This window comes from Genypterus blacodes, unplaced genomic scaffold (assembly GCF_046128005.1).
Source record: "Genypterus blacodes isolate CSIRO-AG114 ecotype Tasmania unplaced genomic scaffold, CSIRO-AGI_Gbla_v1 ptg000039l_1, whole genome shotgun sequence".
NCBI classification, from domain to species: domain Eukaryota; kingdom Metazoa; phylum Chordata; class Actinopteri; order Ophidiiformes; family Ophidiidae; genus Genypterus; species Genypterus blacodes.
Genome location: NW_027466852.1, coordinates 8664216 through 8692164, shown reverse-complemented (window position 1 = coordinate 8692164; position 27949 = coordinate 8664216). Strand labels below are relative to the sequence as shown.

The 27949-nt window shown below is 41.1% G+C and overlaps 1 protein-coding gene across 1 annotated transcript; it reads left to right on the top strand.

Annotated features, from left to right (window-relative positions):
• Positions 1–5: 5 nt before the first annotated feature.
• LOC142996878 (GTP-binding protein 2-like) lies at positions 6–25923 on the top strand. The gene is made up of 12 exons (XM_076147996.1): positions 6–345; positions 1464–1490; positions 3567–3751; positions 5450–5561; positions 6249–6446; positions 9213–9387; positions 9792–10011; positions 10841–10976; positions 18365–18423; positions 21375–21546; positions 23588–23752; positions 24240–25923. Exons 1-12 carry the CDS (start codon positions 163–165, stop codon positions 24426–24428), a joined length of 1821 nt encoding a protein of 606 aa, XP_076004111.1. The 5' UTR covers positions 6–162; the 3' UTR covers positions 24429–25923.
• Positions 25924–27949: the final 2026 nt, after the last annotated feature.

Sequence of the window (27949 nt, the reverse complement as noted above, 5' to 3'; positions counted from 1 at the left end):
TTCGCTGCAGGCCGTGCTGTGGTGACTGAGGGGAGATGTAGTAATAACATGTGCAGCAGTGCGGTTTGTTTACTGAAGTGCTCTGACTTATATCCCGTCCCGGTGACACGGAGCTCTCCGCCGCTGCTGCCCGCTCTGAGCTGAGCCGAGCCGAGCCGGACCATGGTGGATTTGGCAGAAAGTGGCGCAGTGTCGCCCGGACAGAACAGACACAGACACGGACACGGCTCCGGGAAGAAAATGTCGAAAAAATCCCGGACGAAAAGAGGAAAAAGAGGCAGGAGAAGGGGTAATAAAAAGGCAACCAGGAACAACAAAACACCGCCTCCATATTTACCGCCGGAGGTAGATACCTTCCTTCACTTTCTAAAGGCTGTGCTATGCTAACGTCCGTCAGCCAGTAAACAAGGCAGCAAGACAGTTTAGCATAGCGGTCTATATATGGTCAAATATCTGCGACAACTGGAAAAACGGTTAGGTATTGTTTAGTTGTATTATTTTGAGGAATGGTTGTGTTATTGTGCTCTCTAGCTCACTCCAGTTCATGTCCAACCTTTACTCACTTCAGCCTCCTGAGCCTGTGTAGGCAAGTGCACCTGGCGTGTCCAACTGTAGAGTAGACAACAGGAGAAACAGAATCTGTCCCATCTGTCCTGGGAATGTTTCATGAACCCCCAGGCTCGGGCCAGGCAGAGAGATGTGGCCTGCACTGCTGAGCGTGCTGTCTCTGACACCTGGAAAACGGATTGATATCAAATTAAATCAACATCACTTCTGCTGAATGAGACATAAACCAGTAAAGATTACAGTTATGCCATTTAACAGTTGGTTGCACATATTATTAGGCTACCTGGGTTTTTAGTTCTGATAAATTGGACAGTAAGGTATACTGTATGTACAACACAAAGAAAGATATTAAAGAAATAACAAAAGCTGACCCAACATAAACAAAATGAATATGGATCTATTGATCCCATATCTAATAAGGGATGTTTTATTTTTCATGATTACATGATAAATGGATTCTGGATACCTCAACACATTACAGCCTTACTTCTTAGTGAGCAAAAGTGGATATAAATAAATCACCTTTCATACCCCAGCTCACTCTGGGCCTGATCCAGAAGCTTGGAGATACAGTTTGGCATGGTGGGAATGCCTACATGTTTGACTACCATTAAGTAAAGATCTGCAATTTGTATGTGTAAAATAAACATAAATGCAAAACCTTTCAGCTTCCTTATCACCCTTTTGCAAAAACTTTTAAGCCCCTTTGACTAAACCCGAACCTCTAAGTTTCAATCAATTCATTGAAATTTGAAGGAAAGATTGAGACAGTGTGGTTTTATCATCTATCCCAGTTGAAGGAAGAGTCTTTTTGATATGTGTTGTTCGTAGGGTGTTTGTTGTCATGGATTTGTCCTTAAATAACCCTGTCTGTCTTGATTTCTGTCTGAATCCAGGCTGAAGAAGGAAACATTGAGTATAAGGTAACTCTGTCTTTCCCTTTCCTCCAACAGAAGTCTATGATAGGGACTGACATTTCAGCATGATAATGAGGTTTTGATGATGAAGCATCAGTCTGCCTGAGTAGAGAGCAATGTGACTTCATGTAGCTCAATATAACACTATACAGTGCTGTATTAATGACACGTTCTTAGGGAATCTCTTTTACTCTGGTGATGTGAAATAAAACAGATAATTGTCATTCATTTTTGACACATGAGATTTCTTGTAGTGTTGGCATCAGCACAACATGTTAACTTTCACATAACCAAATAAACACTCAGGTCATGTCACATTTCTGTTTAGTTTGTTGAGTACATTCCTTCCAAATGCAGGGTCGCCCATTAAGTTGGAATAAACACATTTTTATTCCAACTTTATGGGCGACTGTGTAGATACACATTGTTTTAAATAACTTTTTAGGATTAATTCAAGTGCCCAACTTTAGATTTTCATCTTAACTATTATTAAATGCTTCAATATATTGTTTTTTTGCAGACTTATGATCATGTGCATGTCACCTTGGCAGTGCTTTCACCTTTAAACCTTTAATCAGTGTTCTTTAGTCCATTTTCTTTTAACTGTCTTGTATAGATGCTGTGTCAATGATCGACTGAAACACTAGCTTTGTATCTGCATGAAGTCCTTGGGGGTAATTGGTGACAATGAATAACCAATGACATCATATAAGTACACACATCTGACTGCTTAGCCTAGTATAGCTACTTGTGTTAGCATTATGCTAGCAGTCTTTTGACAGCATGTAATTCTACATCAATAATCGTTTGTGTAGAGTTTCTGAATGATAACCTTTGCTCTGTGAATAACAAACTTGGAGCATATTACACATCATTAGTCCCTCACAGGTGACGGAACCAGTCGTCTGCAATATTGAGTATTTGACCTCTATGTGATATGGGCATGTAGCCGAGCATGGCCACTAGTTGTTGCGGTGATGTTAGCAGGTATTAAATGCCACTAATTCTTCACTTTCTTTCATTAGTATTCATGGACTTAGTGTGTGTACACCTGAAGTAGGGAACCAACACAGACAGCTTTTCCTCTCTCCTTGGGCAAGATGGTTTGTAGTTGCTACATTTACTCAATGGGAAGTTTTCCACATTCACTGAGCAGCTGTCGGTTTAATATAGATGACTTTGATCTCACAGATCTCTGACTGATTGGACTGAATGGATATGTGCATTTGTTTCAGCCAGACACCAGAGGTCTCAGTTGTGCTTATGTGAAGTAACAAATGCTTTTCAGGATCCAGGAAGCACTGCATCATTTGCACTAAGGGGCTGATGACGTAAGAAAAACAAGAATTTTGTTGAGAACAATGGGTCAAAAGAGGGTCCTTGAAAGGAAATTGGAAGTTGCAGGAATTCTTTGCAGTGTTTTGTATGATATCTCAAATCTATCACCAAGAAGACTATGGGTCGTACTACCAAGGAAGCTCAACTGAGCGCAATAAAATGGGGCATGTCTGCAAAGACGAGCCTGTAGGAACGAGATGAAATGTTCACATGCAGATACGTAATTCACGTCAGAGGAGCTTGTGTGTGTATTGTCCTATTTTTTATATATTTATATGAGTCTATATAAAGTACTGAGCCATTCATGTCTAATGCACTTTAAATAAAGCTGGATTTGATCGGACTTCACTCGCAAATGACAAGTTGTCTTCAGTGTCATTGCTGCATCTTGTTGATAGAATATCACCTGTGATAGAGACCTTAGATTGAATGTGTTTGTTTTGTTTTGCATGTGCACTTCTCTATGGTACTCTCCATGTCCCCTGGGGTGTGATTTCACCTTTTTGTGTTCACCAAGGTACAGCTAAACGTATCAATTGTCAGATATCAGAGACAGTGGCTTTGTATCCCGAGTCATCACTGTTTATTGAAAGCTGTTACTGTGCTTTACTCAACCTCACAGCTTTTTTTGCTTTGTGTATAATAATAGCTAACTTTATCATACTAAACTTAACTGCACATGCTAATAGCTGCCAACATGGATATTTATCTATCACACTGTCTCCCTCTTGCTTGTCATTGTAGTTAAAGCTGGTAAACCCCACCCAGTGTCGCTTTGAGCATCTGGCCACGCAGCTGAAGTGGCGTCTGCAGGAGGGCCGTGGCGAGGCCGTCTACCAGATTGGTGTGGAAGACAACGGTCTGCTTGTTGGCCTGACTGAGGCTGACATGAAAGCTTCCCTCAAGACCCTAAAAAGGATGGCAGAGAAGTAGGTGACATGTTCAGTGCTTTTGTCTAGACAGTGAAATCCTTCTAAAAGTTTAACTTTTAGGGGATTTCAACATATCTAGCAGAGGATGGGGGCACTTTCTGACTCGAGTCAGCTCTCCATAAATGTGCATTTGCCACTTCTGAGATAAGGAGTGGTGGCAGAGACGGAGAGATGTGGACAGTGGATCATATATCCATCACATAGTAATATAGAACAGAAGTTTTTTTTTTTTTTAACAAACAGCCAGATGTACATACATGAAACACACAGTGCAAATTGCGGCCAGATGAGTGTTGTTGTGCGTTCGCAATTAGCGTCAAATGAATGTCTAATTTACTAATTTTGCAGAGTTGCTTGTCTACTATACCTCCAGACTTTGAGACTCTTGTCAGGAGCAAAAAACATGCCCAGTTCTCCCATAAATTCCTCCAAACTCAGGTCTATGATGTCAGTGTTACACCAAAGGTTGAAGTGAGTGCTGCTTAGTTTTCTTCAAAACAATGTTTTTAGTATTTACCTACTGATAAGGTAATCAAAAGAAAGGGTAATTTAGTATACTTGAATCCTTTTGTATCCTTGAATTGCACTTTTTATTTAATTTATTTTGAGTTTGTGGATAAAAACTGCTACTGAAGAAACATTTTTCCGTAGTGCAATGTTGGTTGTCATAAATTCAGTGAGTGAGGATTCTCAGCTAAAGCTACTTAATTTGAGTTTTTTTGAAAATACTTCTCAGTAGTAGGACGTTTTTATTTCATGTTTTTGCATGAAAGCACTGTTGAGTCTGTTAAAAAGGCTGAAGTTACTGAAGTGAAGAGTTTTGGTTTTAATTCAAATGCAGCTAATTGAGAGTAAAAGCAAATATTTCCCTCTCTAGCATCACCACTTGCTGGTCATTTTGGTTTATCGTTAATCTTGTTTTCGTGTTGGCATCCTGTAATGTTCTATTCTACTATCTCAGGCTCAAACTGCACTATCTTTTCATTCAATATTTTGAGAAGTTGAACATTTTCCTCAATTTAGGTCATGGCTTTTCATTCTGGGGTGATGACGGGTCCCGAAGCCAGACTAGTTGAATATCACTGCTCTAATGTGTATGTATCCCAGATATTCAATCAACAAGATACAGTAATGACACAGAAGTCTGACTTTTGGTGACTTAGTGTTGTACTAGTGGTACCAGTAATAAATTCTATCTACTTTGCTCACTATGGTGATAGAAAAGAACAACTCCCTCCTCTCATACTTTTAGTGTTAGTGGGGAAGTCACAATACCAACATTTTAGAACATTTTTAGTCGATACCAATATCAGTCAAAGTTGATGATTCCCAATTTCAATTTGTTAACATTTAACTGTTTTAATGTGTATGGAACCTAAGGCAGCAGCAATGCTTGCCATCAATAAAACCCCGAGCTCTGCCTTCCTAGTAATCGATTGTGACTTGCTGTAGCCTAAAAATGGCTGCAAATTCAGGTAAAAATTACTCTAAGTTCTGAATGGAATTGTGAGATTGATTAGGGCATCAACAATAAATGTTAGCAGTCACATAATTGTATGAATGATTTATCTGACTTTAAAGAAAATAAACATAATTGTCATAACATTTGTTGGGAAATACAGGATAAGGTCAACACTAAGAACTTAGCACTTTTAACTTGTCCAATACAATTTTGTTTCACTGTGTCTTTGTCAGAGTTGGTGCTGACATCACTTTGCTCCGTGAAAGAGAAGTGGACTACGACTCAGACAGAAACTGCCGAAAAATTGCAGAGGTCCTTGTCCGAAAAGTTCCAGATGACCAGCAGGTGAGAAACTGCTAAACTGCTAATGCTGTCTGTCCTCTAGGGAGCTTACCGTGTTCGGAAGTGAAGTTATTCCATAACAATGTTCAATTCAATTAAATTCTAACTTAGGCCAAATCACAACAAATGTTATCTCAAGGCACTCACATAGAGCATTTAAAGCAGGGGTCTCCAACCTTTTTTCCTCTGAGAGCTAATTTGACAAAATATAAGTATCTGAGAGCTACTCGTGTTTTACAGTAACATTTATCCACATGGCTGATTCTCCACTCAAACCTGAAAGCTCAAACCTGAAAAGCTGAATAAGCGTCTTCTGTGTGAACGTTTACAAAATGTTGATATCCAACACTCAACATACTTTTTTCTGTATACATTTTCAGTGTGTCAAGCTAACTCTGTCTGTCCACATATCACTTTCACAATGTCCCCTAACCCTTTCTACCTAATTGTGGGAATCCAAGGAAGCCAAAGTTGTAATCAAGACAGGCTTGGAGAGGATGGGCGTTGTACTGAATGACCTCATGGTAGTATATGACAGAATTTGAAAGAATGTTCATAGGAGATTTGTCCTTCATTCTTGATAGAGGAAGTAGCAAGGCTAAGAATAATTGAAATGTAAAGCCCTTCTTGACATTGTTTGTTTTTTTTTGCTTAATGTTGTAACCCTAGAAATGCTGTGTCTTTCTTCAGTTCCTGGACCTCCGTGTGGCAGTGTTGGGTAATGTGGACTCTGGAAAATCAACTCTGCTCGGTGTGCTGACACAGGGGGAGCTGGATAATGGCCGAGGTCGAGCCCGGCTCAACCTCTTCAGGCATCTGCATGAGATCCAGACTGGTCGGACATCCAGCATCAGCTTTGAGATCCTGGGCTTCAACAGCAAGGGAGAGGTAATCATACATAACTGTACTGTACTTATATAAGTATGTAACTCCACCCACACTTGTTTGTTATCCTTGGAAATGTGCTGAGCATGTGCTGGTGGAAAGCTGTCCAGGAAACTTTTGAAATGTTGTTAATAAAATAGTATATTTTAAGACCTTTTTAAAAGTAAAGACAGAAGAAGTCAAAGTATTGTAAAAAATAAATCACCCCACCAATTTACGTGTTGAATCAGCAACACAAGAGCTCCATCAGTCCTTCCAGCTTTTCATGATTCTTGATTTTATACAAAAACCTTTTCAGAAAAAAAAAAATAATACCACATAATGTTGCCATTTTACCCAAATCGTGTGAGAGGAAGTTAAGAAACTCATTCTTTACAGAGCAGACTCTAATTCTGGAAATTGATGCAGAAAAAAATCAGTAATTTTGATTGCAGAAATCATTCAATCAAAGACAATTAGGGTTCCAGGTAAATTAAAACTTAGACCTCTACAATGACACATTATATATGGTGCCTTTGTTAGTTACACCAGTGTTTTTCAACCGGTGTGCCGTGAGAGATCGCCAGGTGTGCCGTGGGAAATTATCCAACTTCACTTAATTAGTCCGCGAGCCGATCCGGGCCGCGAGACAGACCGGAAGATCTCAAATTTCGCCCCCCCCCATGTCTCAAAGGGCTCAAGGCCCACAACATCAGGAAATTCCTGACCCTGCCCTAAGCTCTCTGTGCTCTATGAAGACAAGGAACAAAACGTAATATATAAGGGAAAAGAGAAGGAGCCTCGGGAGAGGCGGAACGGAGGTGGAATCTGGGTGAGGCTGGGTGTTCAATAGAAACTTCCAGTGGGATTAATCAAAGCTACAATAAAACATGAAGAGCTGTAAACACCAGAGCCACAGAGCCCTGTAAATGGACACACACCAGCGTCCCTCTGGGCGAGAAGCCATCTACCGTTGAGACAGCTCAGGAGCCACTGAGCTGGAAAATTGCTGACCTGTGGACCCCACACTCAAGGGTGTGGAGCCCATAGACCAGAGAAGTGGTAATCCAGTCACAGGATGTAATTTGAGCGGATTAAAGAAGGTTAGGCAGAGAAAATCAGCTGATGTGACCCATCCTATCACTACACTAACACTATCACTGACCAAGAGTGGACAGAGTCTATCTGAGCCCTGAATTAAACCTGCTTCCTGTTCATTGGTTAGTGAGTTAGCAATTATCAAGTAAAAGGCAAAGTAAAGTTAGATGAGGTGCGACTTTAGACAGGATTTGAAGATTTCAAGGGAGTCTGCCTTTTTTAATGATTGCAGGAAGTGTGTTCCACAGGAATGGAGCGGGTCCAAAAGTCTTTGTCTTGACCTTTGGGCTGACTAAGGCCTGCCTGCTGAGACCTTAAGGGTCGTGCAGCAACGTAAGTGGCAATAAGGTCAGAAAGATCCAGTGTATCTTTCTGACCTTATTGCCACTTACGTTGCTGCACGACCAGGCCAGGCCATGTAATATCTTACAGGTAAGAAGTAAGACCTTAAAATCAGAATTTTAGAGAGGAAAGGAAGATTAGAAATCAGTCTGTAATCATTCAGAATTTCTGGGTCCAGAGTAGGCTTTTTTAACAGAGATTTAATAACAGCTGTTTTAAAAAGCAGCAGGCAGAATCCCTGTGGGGAGTGACTTATTTATAATATTAAGCAAAGAGGCCCCCGAGCACCGGGCACAGATCCTTTACAATTTTGGTAGGGAGAGGATCAAGCAGTAGTGGGCCCAGTAGTGGGCTTGAAGGAGGTAACTTATTTAGAAAAAGTAGCCAATGAAACTGTCTCAGAGACTTAAGGTACAGGACAGAGGGTCTATCATGGTGGCAACATCTGAAAGTGCTGTCATAGAGGGAGTAGAATTGTCAATTAATGCTTTTATATCGTCACTCTTATTCATAAAAAAAACTCCATGAAGTCGTTTGGTACAAACTCAGAGCTGACTGTGGCTACAGGTTTGTCTGAAAGCTGTGCCACTGTGTTGAATAAGAATTTGGGGTTACTCTTATTATCATTAATCAATTTTGAGTAATAGGCAACTTTCTTTACTCAGGAAATTCTTCAGACAGATTGACAACGCCTCAAGACTTTTTGTAATTATGATAGATGGGAGACTTTAGATAATCCTAAACTGTGAAATACCTGCTTATAAGTGGAGAGAGGAGACTGTACACTGTGCACTGTCTTGCAAATTACATAAAGAAAGCTGTGGGAAAGGGATTTAAGAGAGAGCTGTACCTAACCAGAAGTAGCCACCAATGTTTGTTTCATATTAACACTAGTGTAAACAATCCAATCCAATCTCTTGTCTTGAACTTCTAGTGTAAAGTTGTGTAATATCTGGTCCTCTGTCTACAACTTGTTCACCCAGTAGCTCCTTACTATGGTTTCAGAGCAATTTTACTGTAAGAGGCAACACTATAAACAATGTACCAACTCATAATTACAAGCAAACTGCTGCAAATGTTGTGAGTGAAAATACTGGCGATTGAACACAACACTTTTGTTGCCAGGGTGGGAGGGGGCGGGGGTGCGCGCTTCGAAATTTGCGCAGCGATCTGCCAGTCTGTCTCGCGGGCCAAATTGCAGGCAGGGCGGGCCGGATCACCAGATCGGACGGGCCGAATCGCCGGCAGGCCAATCCGGAGGTTCCCCACCCCTGTCCTAGGGGCTGCTAGCAGGGCTTTTTTAAAATTGTAAACTGTAAACTTGGTTGAGCTTCGTTCTTGGTCTTGCAGATTATAAACTACAGTGAATCACGGACAGCTGAAGAGATATGCGAGAGCTCTTCAAAGATGATTACCTTCATTGACCTGGCTGGCCACCACAAGTACCTGAAGACAACCATCTTTGGCCTCACCAGCTACTGCCCTGACTTTGCCATGCTGGTGGTGAGTGCCAACACAGGCATAGGTGAGTTTTTTTTTTCATACAGGTCACACATTTCAAAATATATTTCAGCTTCTGCGTTTGCCATTATAAAACATTTTGGGTTTTTGATATGTACCAGTGTATCTGCTCATGTTACATTACCAGAACTTCATCTATGTGACATTTTGTCTGGAACACACATCTTAAACTTTGCACAACAACAGTTGTCTGCAAATTAGTTGTCTGCACATTTCTTTAATCACACGTAAAGGGTTTACACATTCACACATAAAACATTTTTTTGTGAACTCTGCTTATTTAGGCACAAATTAGTCAATCTGCATCTATCCATATTTACTAAAGGACAATAGAGCTACATATATGGTGTTCCTGTTCATAAAAACAATCTCTAAGTGTGATCACATGCCTCCTCTCCACTCATCCAGCTGGTACTACACGGGAGCACCTGGGCCTGGCCGTGGCACTAAAGGTACCCATCTTCATTGTGGTCACTAAGGTGGACCTGTGTTCCCGTGGGACTGTGGAGCGAACTGTCCGGCAGCTGGAGCGTGTCTTGAAGCAGCCAGGATGCAACAAAGTGCCTATGGTGATCTCCAACCCGGACGACGCAGTCACAGCCGCTCAGCAGTTTGCACAGTCTGCCAGGTATTTAAGATAAAAAAGATCAGAATAATGCTGACTCATTTTCAATGTCAGTGCTGCTACAATTACTAGTATGACTTTTTTGGTTCCAAACAGCTGCTGTTAAACAGTTCAGTCATCTCGACAAAAAAAGCTATGGAATAACACCCTCCATCATTCATTCTGCTATTTTTGTGTATGAATGTATGTATGTATTTTTGTGTATTTATGTGTATGGCATCTTCAGAATCAGAATGAACTTTATTGCCAAGTAGGTAATCAGATTATATACAAATTATTTAACCTAGTGTTGTTGTGGTGCATAGCTGGCCGAAAAATATACACAATTATACAAGTGTATATAAATTATATATATTCAGAAGAGAAATTGTCGGGTGTATGTATGTGTCAATTAGAGTGTGTCGTTTCCTATGGAGGTGTCTTGAGACTGTCTGTCTTCTGATTTGATGCATCAGTGTATTGTCATCTAAACGTAAAATGGACGGGCACTCAAATTTGTATGTGTTGTCGATAAACACAACATTGGTAAATCAATGTGACAACAGCAAGGATGCTACTGATGCTCCATTTTAAATTTGTCTATGACTTTGTCCAGAACCTTTTCAAGATAAGGGGTTAACGTCCTGGTCAATTCTGACCAATCACAAAACTGCATGGTGTTTGATTACAAGTTTTGCACAAGCTTTGGACTGATGGTAACTGTTATTGTCTGAACCAAAACACAATCAACAATTACAATTACAAGTTACACTATACCCTGAATCGTAACAAAGCAAACAAAACCACAGGTTTGAATAAAGCTTAACTCTGTACTTTTAATCCCTGTGTGCAGCATCACGCCAATTTTCACTGTGTCTAGTGTGTCTGGAGAAAGTCTGGATCTACTGAAGGTCTTCCTCAACATTCTGCCTCCCCTCAGCAACAGCAAGGAGCAGGAGGAGCTGATGCAACAGCTCACTGAGTTCCAGGTACAATTTGATGCAATTGTTAGTTCATTTTTGAATTACTAATGTATGACAGGAAGATGATAAAACAATATAGGCTGGGCAGGGCTATTTTTTTCATTACTGTTTCATTATTCCGTTTATTATTGTTTTCGAGCACAATACGGGACGATATAAAACAACAACCAGGCCGAAGAGTTGCGGTAAAAACAAAAAGACAAACCTGATAAAAGAGGATACAAATACATGGAGCAATAATGTTAGCTGGATGCTCATTCTCTTGCAGCAAGACGTAGAAGTATCGCCCCGTTCATTTACCTGAGGCGGTACTTATTCATATCGCTCCTCTTCCGATCCCCCCCCTGCAATAGCTCTGCGCCCCCCCTAGGTGGCGCGCCCCCCACTTTGGGAACCACTGGTTTATTTTGTTAGTCGAGTGTTTTTGGTGATATTTGGCTTTCACTTATCAGGTCTGCAGTAATCACAGAGTCTGTAAAATGAACCTGCAAAGAAAGACATAACACGATCTATGGGACAGGTAGAAAAGCCCCTAGCACAAGGGTTTCCAAACTTTGTTCACCGAGGGCCACATACAGAAAAATATATGAAGGACTGGGCCACTCGCTAGAAGCGGAGTATATTTCTAGTGTAATTAAGTTAGCAAAATCATGCAAATGTAGGTAAATTATGAATAGAATAATAATAATTCAATAGAATTGAATATGCTTAAGGAAAAAACAGCCTACAACACAGCTTTCCATTAATGCATTGTTATTTAATTTGTCACGAAATTGGTTGGCAGCACATTTTCATAACATATATTCTAAGTTTCTTAGTCAAGATGGTGATCCCCCTTCACAGCCCTCTATAAAGGGGGAAACATAAGGGGGAAAGGAGATGGGAATATTTCAAGCATCCCACTCAGTGGGAGCAGTGATGCTGCGCTTTGGACTGAAGGATGGCTGGCAGGTCAGGAGTAGGTTTGGTGGTTGGGGTGCGAATGACGTCACAAAGATGGCTGTCGGTCCTTTCGGTTGTCAATCTACTTTTTACAGAGAAAATGTTTGCTCACATATGTATGTTTAGCCGAACATCTCATTATTCTTTTTGCGTGACGCCTCAACAGAGGAAACTTGTCATTTTCCAAGCTTGGTAGAAGTCGGGAAGGGAGAGAATTGTCACTCTGCATTTCTATAAGTTGTAATTGCAGACTCGCTTCCACTTCTTCTGGATCCATCGGGAAAGGAGTTGAGAACAGCGTGATTTCTTTCTCAAAAATCTTGGAATCGCTGACTGAATTCTGTCATGAGAGATGTGATCACAGACGCATATTTCCCCGTTTTAGCAGAAAGCTTGGCCTTTGGAAAAGCAAATTGAAGTTGCGTATATGTGTTTCAAAGAGACGGAGCTTCACACAGAATGCTTTCATGTGCACATAAAGTTGTGGTCCAAGCTGGTCTTTGCCTTGTGGGCTCTTGTTCAGTGTGTTAAGATGATCAGGAAGATCAACTAAAAAAGGTCGGTCGGTCCTTCTTGTTCAAAAAACGGTCGATTACCAATCTCGGGGAATAAAACCGCTGCAGCACATCAGAATGGTAGCGTAGCTCCCCATATTCAGCATAGAGCCCTCATGCTGGAATTATGTTGACAGTTTTCACAAAAGTGTTCATCATATGGCTAAGAGGGCTAAGAGGGCTTCTTGTAGGATCATACAGTGCATTTGAACAGCCTCACCTCCACTCTCAGCTCACTCACACTGTGTGGTGTCTGTGATCTGGCATCTGAGATGATGGCATTGACTCTATGAAGAAATGTTCATTTCCCTATTAGATTTTCTGCACTCACTTGCTATTTTGCGTTTAATTGGTTCTGCCAGTTTTGGCCAGAAAAAGATTTTCTCTGATTGCCCTTGTTTTGTGTAGAAACTACTCTAAGTAGTGGTAAAACTAAGAAGTACAATACAGTCAAGCGCAAGTTTCATGTGCGGGCCACATTCCATTATATTTTTAATTTGCTTTTGCTAATTAAAAATGTACCATGGACGGCATTTGGCCCGCGGGCCGGAGTTTGGACACCCCTGCCCTAGCATCTAAGTTTAGTTAGGTACAAATATGCTCACGGTACACAGTAAGATTTGTTAATGTAAATGTAAATCAGCAAATAATTTGGGATAAGATCCTCTGAAACCATCTTGAACTACGTTAAATAGATAAAATAATAAGTGATCCATTTGTCTTTAATGGAAAATGGATCAGTTTTTTGTATGTTTAATTTATATCCAGAGAATTTCTCAAACTGATCTAGAATATTTAATACAACTGGGAGTGAAGAAACAGGATCAGACATACACAGTACTCTGTTTCTGTTTCTGACTCTTTCAGTATAAATTCCCAGCAGTTTAACTCCCTTTTTTTTCACCTCCTCATTCTGGAGCCTTCGGGAATTTAGGATGCTTAGTATGACAGCGATACTGCTACTTGCCTTTCCTTTCCCCTTGAACTGTTGGCTCCTGTTTGAGTTCTGTCCGTCCACATAACCTTCTGAACACTCAAAAGTTGTGGCTGTTACCACTGCAGAACTGCAGAGCAGGAAAGACAATCGGAGATATGTATTATAAAGAATTCCCCACTTTGGGTTAGGGTTAGGTTGCTGGAGCCTATGCAGTTGGGCCGTGCTCAGAGGAACCACAGCACTGTGTTGCAAAAAAGAGGTGCATCTAATGTGGTCACCTTGGACATTCTCTTGCTCACTGTCCATTAAAAGACAAGGTTCACCAATAGAGAGGTTACTGTTGAGCCAGGTGGTTTCCAATCCTCCTGCTCCCTGCTCTCTAACTTCTGCCCAGCTGTTCGGCGCAAGTGTGTCCATTTGACTTCATTGATTCAGAGGCAGATGAGAGTTTTATGGATTTTGACTTGGCTAAACAACTCATGATAGAGACTGGGCCTCTTCCTCATCCTCTCGTGGCTAATGCTTTGGGTGGCCGGATTTTGTGTCGAATTACTCACGGCACCAAGCCCGTGGGTCTCCTGCTGTCAGGTAATCATTCTGACCAGCTCTCATGCTTTCTCATCCATTCACCACAAGTTACGCTTATTCTGGGGAATTCCTGGTTAAAGAGTCTAGAGATTGGAGAAACTGGTCCACTGCGTGTATTTTGGGATGCAGTAATTCCAACTGCCTCACTGCTGCCTCTCCAAGCTCTGCTCCGGTCCAGAGTTATTGAATAAGGACTCACATCTTAACTGACCATCCAATGCCTGTCATCCAGGCAGACACCGAATGTTTCCGGAGGCCAGTTATGAAGAAGGAAGTGGATGAGTTTATCGCTGCTTGTCCAGTTTGTTTCCAGAACAAGAATCTGCTCCGCCCTCTCTGTGGACTTTGTTACTGATCTTCCTGTTTCTGAAGGAAATACTGTTATTCTGTCTGTGGTTGATCGTTTTTTTCCAAGATCGCTCACTTTATTTTTTATTTATATTTCTCTACCCAAATTGCCATCCTCTAAGGCAGGGGTGTCAAACTCAAATACTCAGTGGGCCAAAATAAAAAACTGGGACTCAGTCGCGGGCCAGACTCCATATCTCTTGAAAAATGGACTGAAATTGTTTTCTCTTATCTCCAGATATATAATGATTAACTTTTTCATATGGAAACATACTTAAGTTTAGCTTAAACATTAAGTCTGGAACAAGCACAGTTTAATATTGTAAATGAGAAATAGATTTTCAAATAAGAGATACATCAGTGGCATTCGTTTCTTATTTTTATCTAAATAAATAAAAGAAAATAATTATTATGCCTCTCTCTATCTGTAACCTTTCAAGTTCATTTTCAACGGAGACCTTTTCTTCACAGAACAACAGAACAACCCAAATAAAATAATAATTTCCCTCAATGAAAATCCAACATTTCAACTATTCTAGGTCAGGCAAGACAAAGGTGCAGAAGGAAAGGCTCAGTTTGCTAAACTCTGATTTACTCTGACGCACATAGATATGTGCTGCTGAACATAGAGTTCACTGGAGTTCAATCAGCTCCATTTGGAGGTCGGTTGATGCGTGTTCCACATCAAATGCAAACGGACTACTAAGCACTCCAAACGTACATTTCTGGGCTTCAAAATCGGCAAATCGCCGCGTAAACTCGGCGCTGAGTACGTAGAGTTTTTCAGCAAACTGTGCACTTGGCAACACACAGATCTGCCCTTTCATGGTCTGGTGGCACGGAAAATGCCCCGAATTTCCTTGCAGCATCCGAGTCTCCCACAGGCACAATTTAGTTTGAAGAGTCCTCACCGCAGCGTACATGCCTGTGATGACGCGGTCCCGCCCCTGAAGCTGCAGGTTCAGCACAGAGAACGCAGAGCAGAGCATTCTGGGATGTGTAGTATTAGCGGTGCATGCGCTATATACCGGCGGACCAGCTCTAGCAGACATTTGACATTATCTCGCGGGCCAAATATAATTACACTGCGGACCAGATTTGGCCCGCGGGCCTGAGTTTGACACCCCCGCTCTAAGGAGACAGCAGAGGCTCTGTTATTTAGTGTTTTCCCGCTACATGGTCTACCCCAGGACAGGTTTCTGATTGGGATCCACTAAGTTGTATGCTTTTCCATAATCCATCCTCGTGGGATCAGCAGCTGCTGTGGATTGAATATGCTCACAATTCTGCATGTCTCGGCTACTGGTCTGTCCCGAAGAGGGCCACACTGGTCTCAGTGTGTTTAGGATTTTCTACCCCCTTCCGGATTTGGAAGGATATGTTTCGGTACCTTCTGCTCTGGCCCTTCTCCAGCGTTATCGCCTTACATGGAGAAGGGCTCATGCTGCTCTGTTGTGGTCCTCAGAGCACTATCAGAAACAAACAAATGAGCACCGGACTCTTGCACCTCTCTACCGGGTTTCAACGGGTTTGGCTCTTCAATCATGACCTGCCACTCTGAGTAGAGTCCAACAAGCTGGCTCGTAGATTTCTCCCATCATCAAGGTTATCATTCCTGCTACAGTTCACCTTTGCCTTCCTCAGAATTTGTTTCTGAGATTAAGCCAGTGAAAGAGAGAGCAATGGTTCCCCCTGAATTACTATTTTGTAGTATCTTGTATATTTTGTGCTTCTGTTAATTTTCTTCCTTCTGTTTCCAGCCAGTTTTTGGATTCCTCTTTCTGTTTGCTTGTTGCATCCTCAGTATATATTCCCAGCAGATTCACTCACTTTTGTTGATGTTTTACAAAAACTATTTTATTAAGATTTTATAGTCAAAATAGAAATGATGTATCTTTTTTTAAACAAAAGTGAAATAGTGGCTTGATCAAATCAAATCAAATGTATTTGAATAGCCTGGTATCACATACAATCTCTCAAAGGGCTTTGAGGCAGGCATAGGCCCACAACAGCACATAGTTACCGACTCAAAGAAAACACGGAAAAACTCCCAAAGGATGGAAAAACCTAAATCTCCAGGTATCTGAAACGCCAAGCTCACTCAATTACTCATAATGAATTAATCTTTGTACCTTGTGCAATAATGCATATATTTTTCTACCTTCTCTGCTGTTATTACTATTGCTTGTTTGTTTTACGCTCTTTCTTGCTGCATACTTGTTTGCGGTGTACTATCCTTAACTATGACTTTATCTTCTGCTGCTCTAACACTGCAAATTTCCCCGCCAGGTGACTAATAAAGGATTATCTTATTTTATGTTATCTTATGACTGGCTAAGGCAATTGCAGAATTTGAGCTTGATCTTGATATTGATCTATCCAGGCTAGGATTTAGGACTGCATTAAAATCCCTGCCAATCATTATAAACTGATCTAAGTCTTATAATCAGGGGGGAAAAATCAAGGAAAATCTATCATGAAACATACTTAACCTGACGGATATAATAACAAAAGGACCATTTGGTTCTTCAAACAAGGTGGAAAGTTCAAATCCCACATTTTATTAATAAAAATAGCTGCTCCTCTCACTTAATTGAATCCATTCCATTGTATTGAAATTATGTGACAACGGGAATCACACAGTTGAACCTAAAATTGGTCTATAGAGAGAAACCAGTGCTGTGTTAAACTGCAGACATTCTGACATAAATACATGTAAAATTACAGCGTAGGTGTGGATGTTTGAAATGTTGGTGCTGTGGAATGACTAGAGCGAAGAATCACTATTAAATCTGGCGTCATTCACTGCCTGTCCATCAGTGTCTTCAGATCCTCTCCAAAATGTGCGAGCTGAGGGGAACATGGTCGAGAGACATAATGTAGGGAGTTGTAAGGAAGAGTCATACTTAAAGAAAAAAGATTTTACAAGGACCTACAATACCATCATTATAGCATAACACAGTTCTATTTGGGATATTAAGCTATGTTTTCCTTTTATTCTACTGTATTTGCTCTGTTGAAGAAATAGTATTGAACATACTTTGCTAGTTATGACAGGATCCAAAGGCCCATGGGTCTGCTAGGTAAATGGCAAATATCACCAAAAAAGGTACCACTTACATAAAAATGTTTTTTCATTGATGAAAGCACCTGGCATAACAATGAACATTCCAATATGGGGTGATTTTTTAAGATCATTGTATGCACACAGAAGGGAAGAAAAGGGAACAGGAGACAAAAGAAAAATAATAGAAAAAAAACAGTGAAGAGAGCAAGAATGTGTTATGTATATGTGTGTTAAAGCAAAGGGTCAACAAACCAACCACAGCCATCTGTGGTTGAAATTACAAGATAACATAACCTTGCAGACCAAATGCCATCACTGTTGCTAGTATGATTATCTCAGGTTTTACATGGTGACATCATTCCACTGTACCAGCTGTTGCAAAACGCATCATAAGCTGTGGCAAAAGAAGAACTGGGGAAACACAAATGACAATGAATAAAGTATCTTAGTATCTTAGTAACACAGGGGGGAAACAAAAACAAAACAAGAGAAAAAACCCCATACCATATATGAATTTTAACAACACATTTCTGAAATTAAATTGCCCCATTAGTCTGTGGGCTTTTTCAAAATCTGATTTAAAAATACAGTTGTGTTTTTAAGATTAATTGAAATTACTTGCAGATGAGATGAAAGTCACGCAGATATTTTAAAAGAAAATGTAATTGTTTGTAATTTTTTGAGGTAGTCTTCTCCCTGCATCAGACATAGTTAATTTATCCACTGACCTATAGTAGCGCTCCCACCCTCCTGACACAGATGGAGAGAAAGCATTACTTATGCGATCAGATCCCTTCACAATACCCTCTGGCGTAAACAAAGGGTTGTTTGCTAACCATTTTATTGTCAAACGTGCGTGTAATGGCATGTCATTCAAAAATGATTGTGCAGTTTAGTGACACACATTCAAGCCCCCATAATGCCTCAGGAATCTGTCTGTATGTGTGTATGAATGTAGGTGGATGAGATCTACTCAGTTCCTGATGTTGGGACTGTGGTTGGAGGAACACTGTACAGGTGAGTTCAGTGTTACCAGCACAGGTTTCATACACATAATGTATTTACATGATTATATACTGTGGTAAGTTTGGCAACACAGTGGAACAGGGGCCTCAGAGCAGGAAGGTTCTGGGTTCAAATCCTATGCCAGCACTGGTCCTTTCTGAGTGTAACTCATGTTCTCTCTGTGTCTGCATGGGGTTCCCCTGGATGCTCTAATTTACTCCACCAATGTCCACCAACCTCACAACCTAATATGAACAGAGATAGTTAACTTTGATCTGTAACACATATACTGTGTCCATTCATTAATAAGAATGGCACTGTGATTTAGTGATGGTGATTTAGCTATGCAGACAGGCATGGCACAATAGAAGTTACATGGATTGTGAATAATCTATTAACAGGAGCTGATAGTTAACATTGCAGTTTCAGTAACAGTTGCAACAGGTGAGAAAATGTAAAGCAAAACCCAAAAGAATGCAAATGATGAACTAAATAAATCAAAGCAGAAAGGAGAACAAGAGAGAAGCAAGAGAAGGAAAGAGCCAGGGAGAAAGAGAAACCAATGAAAGACTGCCACAGCAGTTCTTTGGAACACCCACTGACTACAGAATGAGATGTGTGGCTGCATCCACAACTTTCTCCTTTGTCCCCTCCCCTAGAGGTCAGGGGACTGAGGCAACATTCTTTAAACATTTGTCTGTTCCCCATCCCTCCATGTGACCCGAGTGTGGGGTGTGATCTGAAAACATCATTGGACCACATGCATTATCCCTTTCTAAGATAAGATAAGATAGTACTTTATTTGTCCTACGGGAAATTCTTGTGAAACAGTTGCAGTACAAGTTTGAAATAGAGAAATCCACATCTTGTACAAAACAATACAATAAGGGCAAAAATACAATAAGGGAAAAATACCGGAAGGATATGCATCCGATAAAAGTACAAACGTACAGAATGTGCAAAGCTGTATATGGACATATAATATGAATACTTACAACTATGACACGTATGGTATATATGACCTCACCCCGCTGCCCCAGCACACAACAGAAAAGAAGATGGCACTGGCTACCACAGACTGGTACACAGAACATTCTCAGCATGATGTTGCAGACAGTGAAGGATTGGCGCCTGTGCAGGAAGTATAGTCGGCTCTTGCCTAGATAGGTATTTGTATACCGGTACTGTGTCCCCATCACCCTCTTGATGGAAACAGATGTGGGCTGTGACTGCCTCCTGCTGAGATTCATCTTGTTGGTGTTTAGCTCACACCACTCGATGAAGGAGTCTGCGAAGTCTGTACTTCGCATCCGTCCCCTCACTGATGCAGCCTACAATTGCAGAGTCGTCTGAAAACTTCTGCAGGTGGCAGGACTCCAAGCTGAATTGGAAGACTGAGGTGTACAGGGTGAACAGAAATAGGGATAGGACCATACCCCTGTGGGGCCCCGGTGTTGCTAACTACAGTGTCAGACACGCAGCCCTGCAGTCTGACAAACCGTGGCCAACCGGTGAGACAGGCATGCCTTCTTCTGTACTGGAACCAAGCAGGATGTCTCCCACAGCACAGGGACATTCTCCGGGTCCTTCTTCAGCTCAGGTTGAAGATGTACTGCAAGACTCCACTCAGCTCAGTTCTTTCTTGACCTGCTCTGCTGTGAAGGTCAGTGTGCAGTGTCTGGTGGGGGCAGAATTCTTGTGGAGAGCTGGCATGGGGTGGAGAGAATCTGTGTGGTGTTGGTGGGGGGAGGGTGGTGGGGAAGTGAGAGCAGTTATGGTGTACCTGGTGTACCATGGTGGGGAAGGGGAGGTGATGGTTGAGGACCTGGGGGAGGGATGGACAGGAGCACTCTCATCAAGTCTATTGAAAAACAGACTCAACTAGTTGGCCAGGTCCCCTCCTGTTATCTGTTACTCAGCGGTTTCCAAACTTTTTCTGCAGGGCCCCCCTTTTGTAGATAAGAAAATCTTTGTGCCCCCCATCGTGCGTGTACACACACACACACACACACACACACATCTTTAGCTTCCAAACTCCACTGGCATTTATTTTAAACATTTCAATTCATAAAACTGCAACTTATTAATCAACAAAACAAAATATATAATAAAGTGACAAATCCTCTTTACTGTGGAATTATTAAAAGTCTAACAGTGTAATACTGTATAACTTTTACTGTGTAACAGCATTTCTCTCTCGTCGTGCCCCCCCCCACGCAATACCTCTGCTGAAGTTAACCCCTAATCTCGCTTCGTAGCACAGTCCCCTGATCCTCTGTTTACGTCATGGAGAAAATTGTCGGAAATCCAGGTTTTATGATGGGTCATGAGTAGTAGTAGTAGTAGTAGTAGTTCACTAGCTTTTTTCTCATTCAAGGAATAATAATTTCATACAATCTTTGGTCAGATCTGTGTTCACAGAGTAACATTTATCAGCAGCCTAAAACTTGCCACATGCTTGAAAACTGTTTTGTTGTTAGTCAGCATCATCCATGTACACCTTACCTGGACAAAATCACAAAAAATAGGGCATTGACAGTGTGTGAGCATAACTGCTTTGCTTGATTTACCAATGATCCTTGTGTCAACTGCGTTTGGAAAACAATATCTTGATGAAGAAGCATTGCCTCAAAACACCTCTGTAGGAGAAAACGGTTAGCAGAACAATTATTAGCATTTACTGTGTAGCAAGTGAGTTGTATTGTTTTATTGAAATGGTTGCATTCTCACTCCGAAGAAACCGCTCCACTGAGCGATTGCAAACACGCTGAAACCCCCCCGATCGTAGCAGTCGCAGACTGGTGGATTTGGTCTTGACCTGAGTGCACTTGCGATGTTCACAGATGCCAGAACAAACTGATCTAGGAAAAGAAACTCTCCAGGTTTTAGTTGTCATTAGGGCATTAACTTGTTTTTGATTATCCTGTCGGTATATTGATGCTATTTTGTGTTTCCTGGGTCAGTGGGGTATGCCGAGAGGGTGAGAGGCTGGTTGTGGGTCCGACCGACGAGGGGTGTTTCCTACGCCTCAAGGTGGGGAGCATCCAGAGGAACCGATCAGCCTGCAGGGTCCTAAGGGCTGGCCAGGCAGCAACATTGGCACTAGGAAAGTTTGACCGCTCACTGCTACGCAAGGTCAGAGTTTACATTTTGGAATGCAACATTTTTTCTGCAATGTTTATCTGTACAGCACTATTACAATTTCAACCATGGAGATTTCTAAGCTCTTTGGAGTGGTTCTGGTCTGTCCACTGATAGATCTCACATTGAAACCAGTAACCATAACCTTTGCTAGCAGTATGGTTGATGGGTCACTGTGGCCACATTTACACTGTGCAGTAACCACATGTAACATGTCTAAAAACACCCCCCATTACAGCAGCCACACAACCCATCATTCACACAGCTCTTCCTGGCCCACCTGCAATAAAGAAACCCATAAAAAGAGCTCTATTATTTAGTGTTCAGGTATCCAGTCATTAGTCTGGCATAGCCTGTAGATCTGTGAAGTAAGTGTTAGAACCTATAACTGTCCCCCTCATTGTGTATTTGATTTTCTCGAGATGAAGCAAAAACATAGTGTCCTTCAGCCATTGTGAGACAGAGAGAGGGGTGGGGGATTTCCCCTGCAAGAGCAGAGGTCATCTGACAAGTAGAGATGTCAAACTCATTGTTTATTTAGTGTAGTGTTTAGTTTAGTGAGTCCTGAAGATGGCAATATTGAGGGGAAGGTTGAAACTATTCCCAATATGGCAGACATTATGTTAAAGTAACCATACCACTGACTGTAAAACCTGGGGCAGAGGAAAATCATGTGGCTTAGATTGCAGTGTGGGTTCAAACTTCTTTCTTCACGTCTGTCACATGTGCTTAGTTTGAACCTGCTCTTATTTGTGAAAAGAATGGCAGACCTGCAAATTCTGGTGTTCTCTAGCGACTGCCAATCGAGATACCAGTCCTGCTGCTTGGTTGATGCCATTTTACGGCCCTGTACAGCTCTCCTTGTGTAACGGCCGTTCTACCTGTGCACAGGCAGTACCTGTGCAACCTGACTGGGCTGCAGGTACCGCCTCATGCTACCATTAGTGACACTAGCAGAACACAAAATTAGGGAAGATTCAGTCGATAAGGACAAGGAGATAGCAATCGTCCCTGTTTCTCTTTTTGGGGGTTGTATTGCTTTTGCCTCTCCATTGCACCTGTTGTCACTTTCATTTGCACCAAAGCAGGTGAAATTGATTTACAAGCAATATTGTGCTTCTTATATAGACAGAATGTGTTCCCTGAAGTTTAACTGACTTGGTGTAATACTGTGATGATTAAGTGTCCCCTTATTTATTGAGCAGTGCGTTAAGAGTGCTATTCCTCGATATCATTCTGACAAAATAATTGCTGCCATTATGTCTTCTAAGACTACAGTAGTACTGGGGCTAATCTCAACATTAGACTGCCCTCCCTTGTCTTACAATTAGAACTGCATTGAAACAAGAACTCCCCATAACAATTGATGAGGGAATTTGGGCTAGAATTTTGGAAAACGCGGACCATTCCTCTATGCAGATTCAACATTGATCCACATGTTTTAGCTGTGTTCCAACTTGAAGGGATATTGGAAGTATTTTCAAGGCTCTCCCTGTAGTCTTAAATTGAAATTGATCCATACCTTCCTATATTCCTGTTTGGAATTATTCCTGAGAGTATGTTTTCCTGTCCCTGTTTGGAATTATTCAAGACAAGCATTTCATTATAATTGAAATCCTTGTAATTTTTCAGTTTGACTTTGCATTACTAAGTGCCTTGTTGTGATATGGTATTTCATTGTGTACACTTTGATATACGTGCATACCATGTCGTACATTCCTCTGTGAGGTCCATCAAGTCTACCACTATTAAGTGACAGCATGGGGCAGGAGACATTTGTTGTAGGGTGGGAATAGTGTTATTGTTCTTTGTTTTGTTAAAATGTAATTTGTAAAAAATCAATAAATGAAACTGAAAAAAAGAAGAGATGCCAGTTATTTTTAAATATTGTCACATAAGGCAAAATAGATTGATAACTTTATTTTTGGACTATGGCTGTTAAATATGGGGAAGTTGAAAGTAGGCTTGGGAACAGTTGTTGGACACTGAGGAAACTTTTACATTTTTAGCCCTGTGTATGTTTTTTTTATTGTAGGGCATGGTGATGGTCAGTCCTAAAATGAATCCTACGATCTGCTGTCAGTTTGAAGCTGCGATCGTCCTCCTCTTCCATGCTAAAACCTTCCGCCGGGGGTCACAGGTTACTGTGCATGTTGGCAATGTCAGGCAGACAGCCACTGTGGAGTGCCTTCATGGAAAGGTTTGTTTGATCATGATAGATGATGAGGTGGTTAAAATAATAAAAGCAATGATAGCAAATTCGACTCCATGAGAATTTGATGGGTGTTTTTGTATTTTTAAGAATTCACTGTAAAATAGTTTAACACACATTTTTATTTTGATCTACTGTAAATTTTGTTTTGAGGAAATTCGTCTCTACAGTTCAGTCTGCGTCATTTCAATAATACTGGATCACTGCTTAATTTTATTTTTATATTTTTTATTAATTTTTAATGCTTAATAATGTCATATATTATTACAAAAATTAAGATTAATTCCAAGTGTGTGCACAATATATTGATGAAAATGAGTCTAGCAGAAAATGTGTTTAGCCTTTGGCTGTGTTAAGTGCGCAGCTTCTATAAAACAAATGGAATGCATCATCTCCTACCTGCACATGACTGTAACATTGTGCCAGCCTGGCCTTTTGTGTTGTGGCTCTTAAACTCTCCTGTGTGTGGCTGCAGGAGGAGCTGCGTACAGGGGAGCAAGCTGTGGTTCACTTCAGGTTCATCAAACACCCAGAGTATCTCCGACTGGGTGCCAAGCTTCTCTTCAGGGAGGGTGTCACTAAAGGCATCGGCCACGTCACCCGCCTCCTGCCCGCCTCCAAGAACTACGACCAGAACCAAGACCAGAATCTACAAGACTACTGAAGACAAAAAAGATAAATCTCTATGTCTCCTCATCCTTTATTGCATTGAGCCTCTGTGACATTCATCCATTGGACATCAGCACACCGTTGATCGGGTTGACTCTCCTGCCACATGTCAGTATCTTATTTCACCAGACATGATCCTGCATCTATAGACTTGTCATTGTCTTGTCTTGCTGTGACACTAGCATCAAACTAACACTCCAAGTCTAAATCCATCCATCAAGTCCATCATCTTCCCAACCGCAACACATTCTCACCCACAAATGTCTATGCCCCCTTTTTGCCCACCACAAATCTGTGTCTAAAGGTTAAAGCAGGTTGACTTGATTTGGTTTAAAGCTTGGGATGGTCAATCCGTGCCACAGACAGATACAACTGCTCACATCAGAATATATAGAGGCTAGGTAGATTCATTTTGACATTACAAAAGAATGATAGCAAACAGCGACATGGGTTTTTCCTCCATCTCCTTATTCTGTATTTTTTTTATTGCTGCTACTAGAGTTGGACCAGAAAATCCATAAAAGCAAAGATCTTGGAAAGAAGTTGGGGACACAATGTGTGGACCATACTTATATAGTGCTTTTATCCAAAGTGCTTTATAATGACCTCGCATTTAGTCATTCATACTCTGATGGGAGGTTCATACCATGTAAGGTGCCAATCTGCACATCAGGGCAGGGGTTCAGTGTCTTGCTTAACAACTAGATAACTGCTCTACCTTCCTGAACCATACTGCTCCTTTATGTCCTATGTAGGTGCTTTGGAGCTTGTCCTAGCTGCAGATCAGCCATGCAGACCTGAACTCTGATTGGCTTAGAATTTCAACTTTTAAATGTAATAGATCACTCATGGAGTGTGTTGAGTAGTGCCGCTAAAATTTTAACATGTCACGCCACACCATCTTTTTCATTATATTTGTAAATATATATATATATATATTTATGTCTAAACAACCAGCTCAACTCGTTACAATTTGCTCTGTTTCTGTTACACAGCACTTTATCTTTTCTGTATAACAAATTTAGTATTATGTTCCTAAACCCAGTCCATTTGATGTGGTATTGGGCTCAAGTGTGCTACATCCACGGCCTCACTTCTTCAGTTGTGACTAAGTTTAGTGATACCCAGAGGTTTGTAGGTTTGATGTACAAGGTACCTTTTTGCAGTTGAAGATAATGTGCATGCTCAGTCACTGGCAGAAAAACCTTCCTCCTTTTGAAAATGAAACTGTATGTGGTGACAAATTCAAACTGTTTTTGACCATTACTTTGGAGGTGCTGTGCAATTGTAAAGTTAAATATTCAATGTAAAAGGCTCCAGTCATCATTGAGAGTTCCTGTCCACTGAAAGCACTTTGTACTCTGATTAGCCTCTGCATGAATAATGATTCTAATGAGAATCACTGCTGTTTGTAGGTTCTGTAATGTGATGAAGATGTGAACAGAGGCTAAAGGTCAAGGTCACAAATGCCTCAGACGAACATGCTTAAAACTGAGAGAATACATCTCCTTATTTTTTAATCGTCCCTCTAAAATAAACTGTTCCATGACAATAAAATGTGTACTGTGATTTGAAATTATCTCTGTGGTCCCAGGGTCCTAGATTTTGTTTCTAGGTGCAAATAGTGCATTGTTCAAAATGTAGTATTTGAAGGGTAGACCTGCCGAGCTGATGTGTTTCTACATACATCCTTTCCCCACGGGTTTATCAGGGCCACAAACACACAATGCAACAGAGAATGCGTCAACTAAAAAAAGGTCTTCACTTGTTGCCGGCAACAGCCCGTCCAAACAAGGATGACCAAGTTGTGAGGCTTCCATCACCACAGTTGTAGAGCATCCTGGTTGCCTGGGTTGTCCTCTGATACAAGCAGGTATCCATCAGTATCAGCACATACTCCTAACACACCCACTGACATAAGTGGACATAAGTTGTATTCAATCAAATGACCTCGTGACCAAAAAACAATAACAAACATCAACCGCTTTCAAGGTTCTAGCTGGTGAAGGTTCACTTAGTTTTGTGTCATTTGTTTTCTAAATTGCCAATGTGAGGGACTATAAGAGTATAATTTCACCAAAAGGAGTGAAGTTGCATGCATTTCAATATGAGGTGGGAGCATTCGAAATGCACAGTACTAAGTATACAATCTGTCACTTCAGAGAAGACCAATGCCAAATATCGGCAGTTCCCCTCTTTGTGCTTACCTTGATGAAAGGAGTGATATAACATTGACCAGAATCTTGTGGGTGTGTGTAGAGTATGGATCACACAAACACAGAAAGAGGATAAATGGAGAAATGTAGCATCAACAGGCATCTGAAGTGATCAGGCCATTAGTGAACTTTGTCTGGACTTCGATGTGTTCAAAGCTGCTGGAGCAAATCACCTATTTCATTTTTGAGGAGATTTTTTATTAACCTGTGTAATTTTAACCATTGCATGCTGATCAGGTCTAATGCTGCTTTTGTCTTTCCCTCTGAACTCTCTTTCTGACTTTTTCCCTCAGAACTCACTTTCAATGGTGTTTTAGAAGAAATGCCCCTCCACCTGACAATTCTGACAAAGAAAGTCTAGCAAGGTTTCCCAACCGTCAAGATCATTTCATCATGACACCATACACTGTAAACCAGGAGTGGAGTCAACTTACAACTTCAGTTTCAGTAACATTGTTGGCAAATACATTCACAGATATACCCAATGTTACAATGCTGTACTGAGAAAACCCCATTTCTTCCTTCCCAGGGTGCATCTGGCCTTGCTGTGACTATGTTGTGATCTCTGATGTCTGTATTTTGTACAACATGCATTACTGATTGGTCACAAGGTTCTTATACAATCTCTGAGCATGTCGGCATAAGCACTTTCTATGGTGGCAGAGAGAGATCACGATTATGCAACATTGGAAAACTAACACCGCACCAACATCAATTTTTTACAACACACGTAACACTGACTGAAACGCTGCAAATCGAAGAAACACAACAGCAGTGAGCCACAACACGACAACACTACAGAAATCTATAACACAACAGAACTTTAACAGGGAACTTTATCAGCGAGATACAGTGCACATACAGGAAAATGCAGTATGTTTCAGCTTTATTATTTTGATGTTTGAATTTATATCCCTATCACTAGGGACCAGATCTTTAAGATCTAGCACTGCATCCGGGACCTAGGGGACCAATCTAACTCTATAATAAGGGCCGCCTGGGAGGGTGAGCTTGAACCAGAACTAGACACGGTCTGGTGGTATGAAGTCACAAACAAACTACACACAGTCTCGTCTTGTGCTCGTCTCACCCTCATCCAGTTTAAGGTTGTACACAGGGTCCACTTCTCCAAATCAAGATTGTCTGAAATGAACACCAAAGTAGAGAACAAATGTGATAGATGTTTAAATCTACACTGTAACCTAAGCCACATGTTTTTTCTCTGCCCCAGGTTACACAATTACTGGTCTGGTCCCTAATACGGTAGACAATTTAACACATTGTCTACCGTATTAGGGAC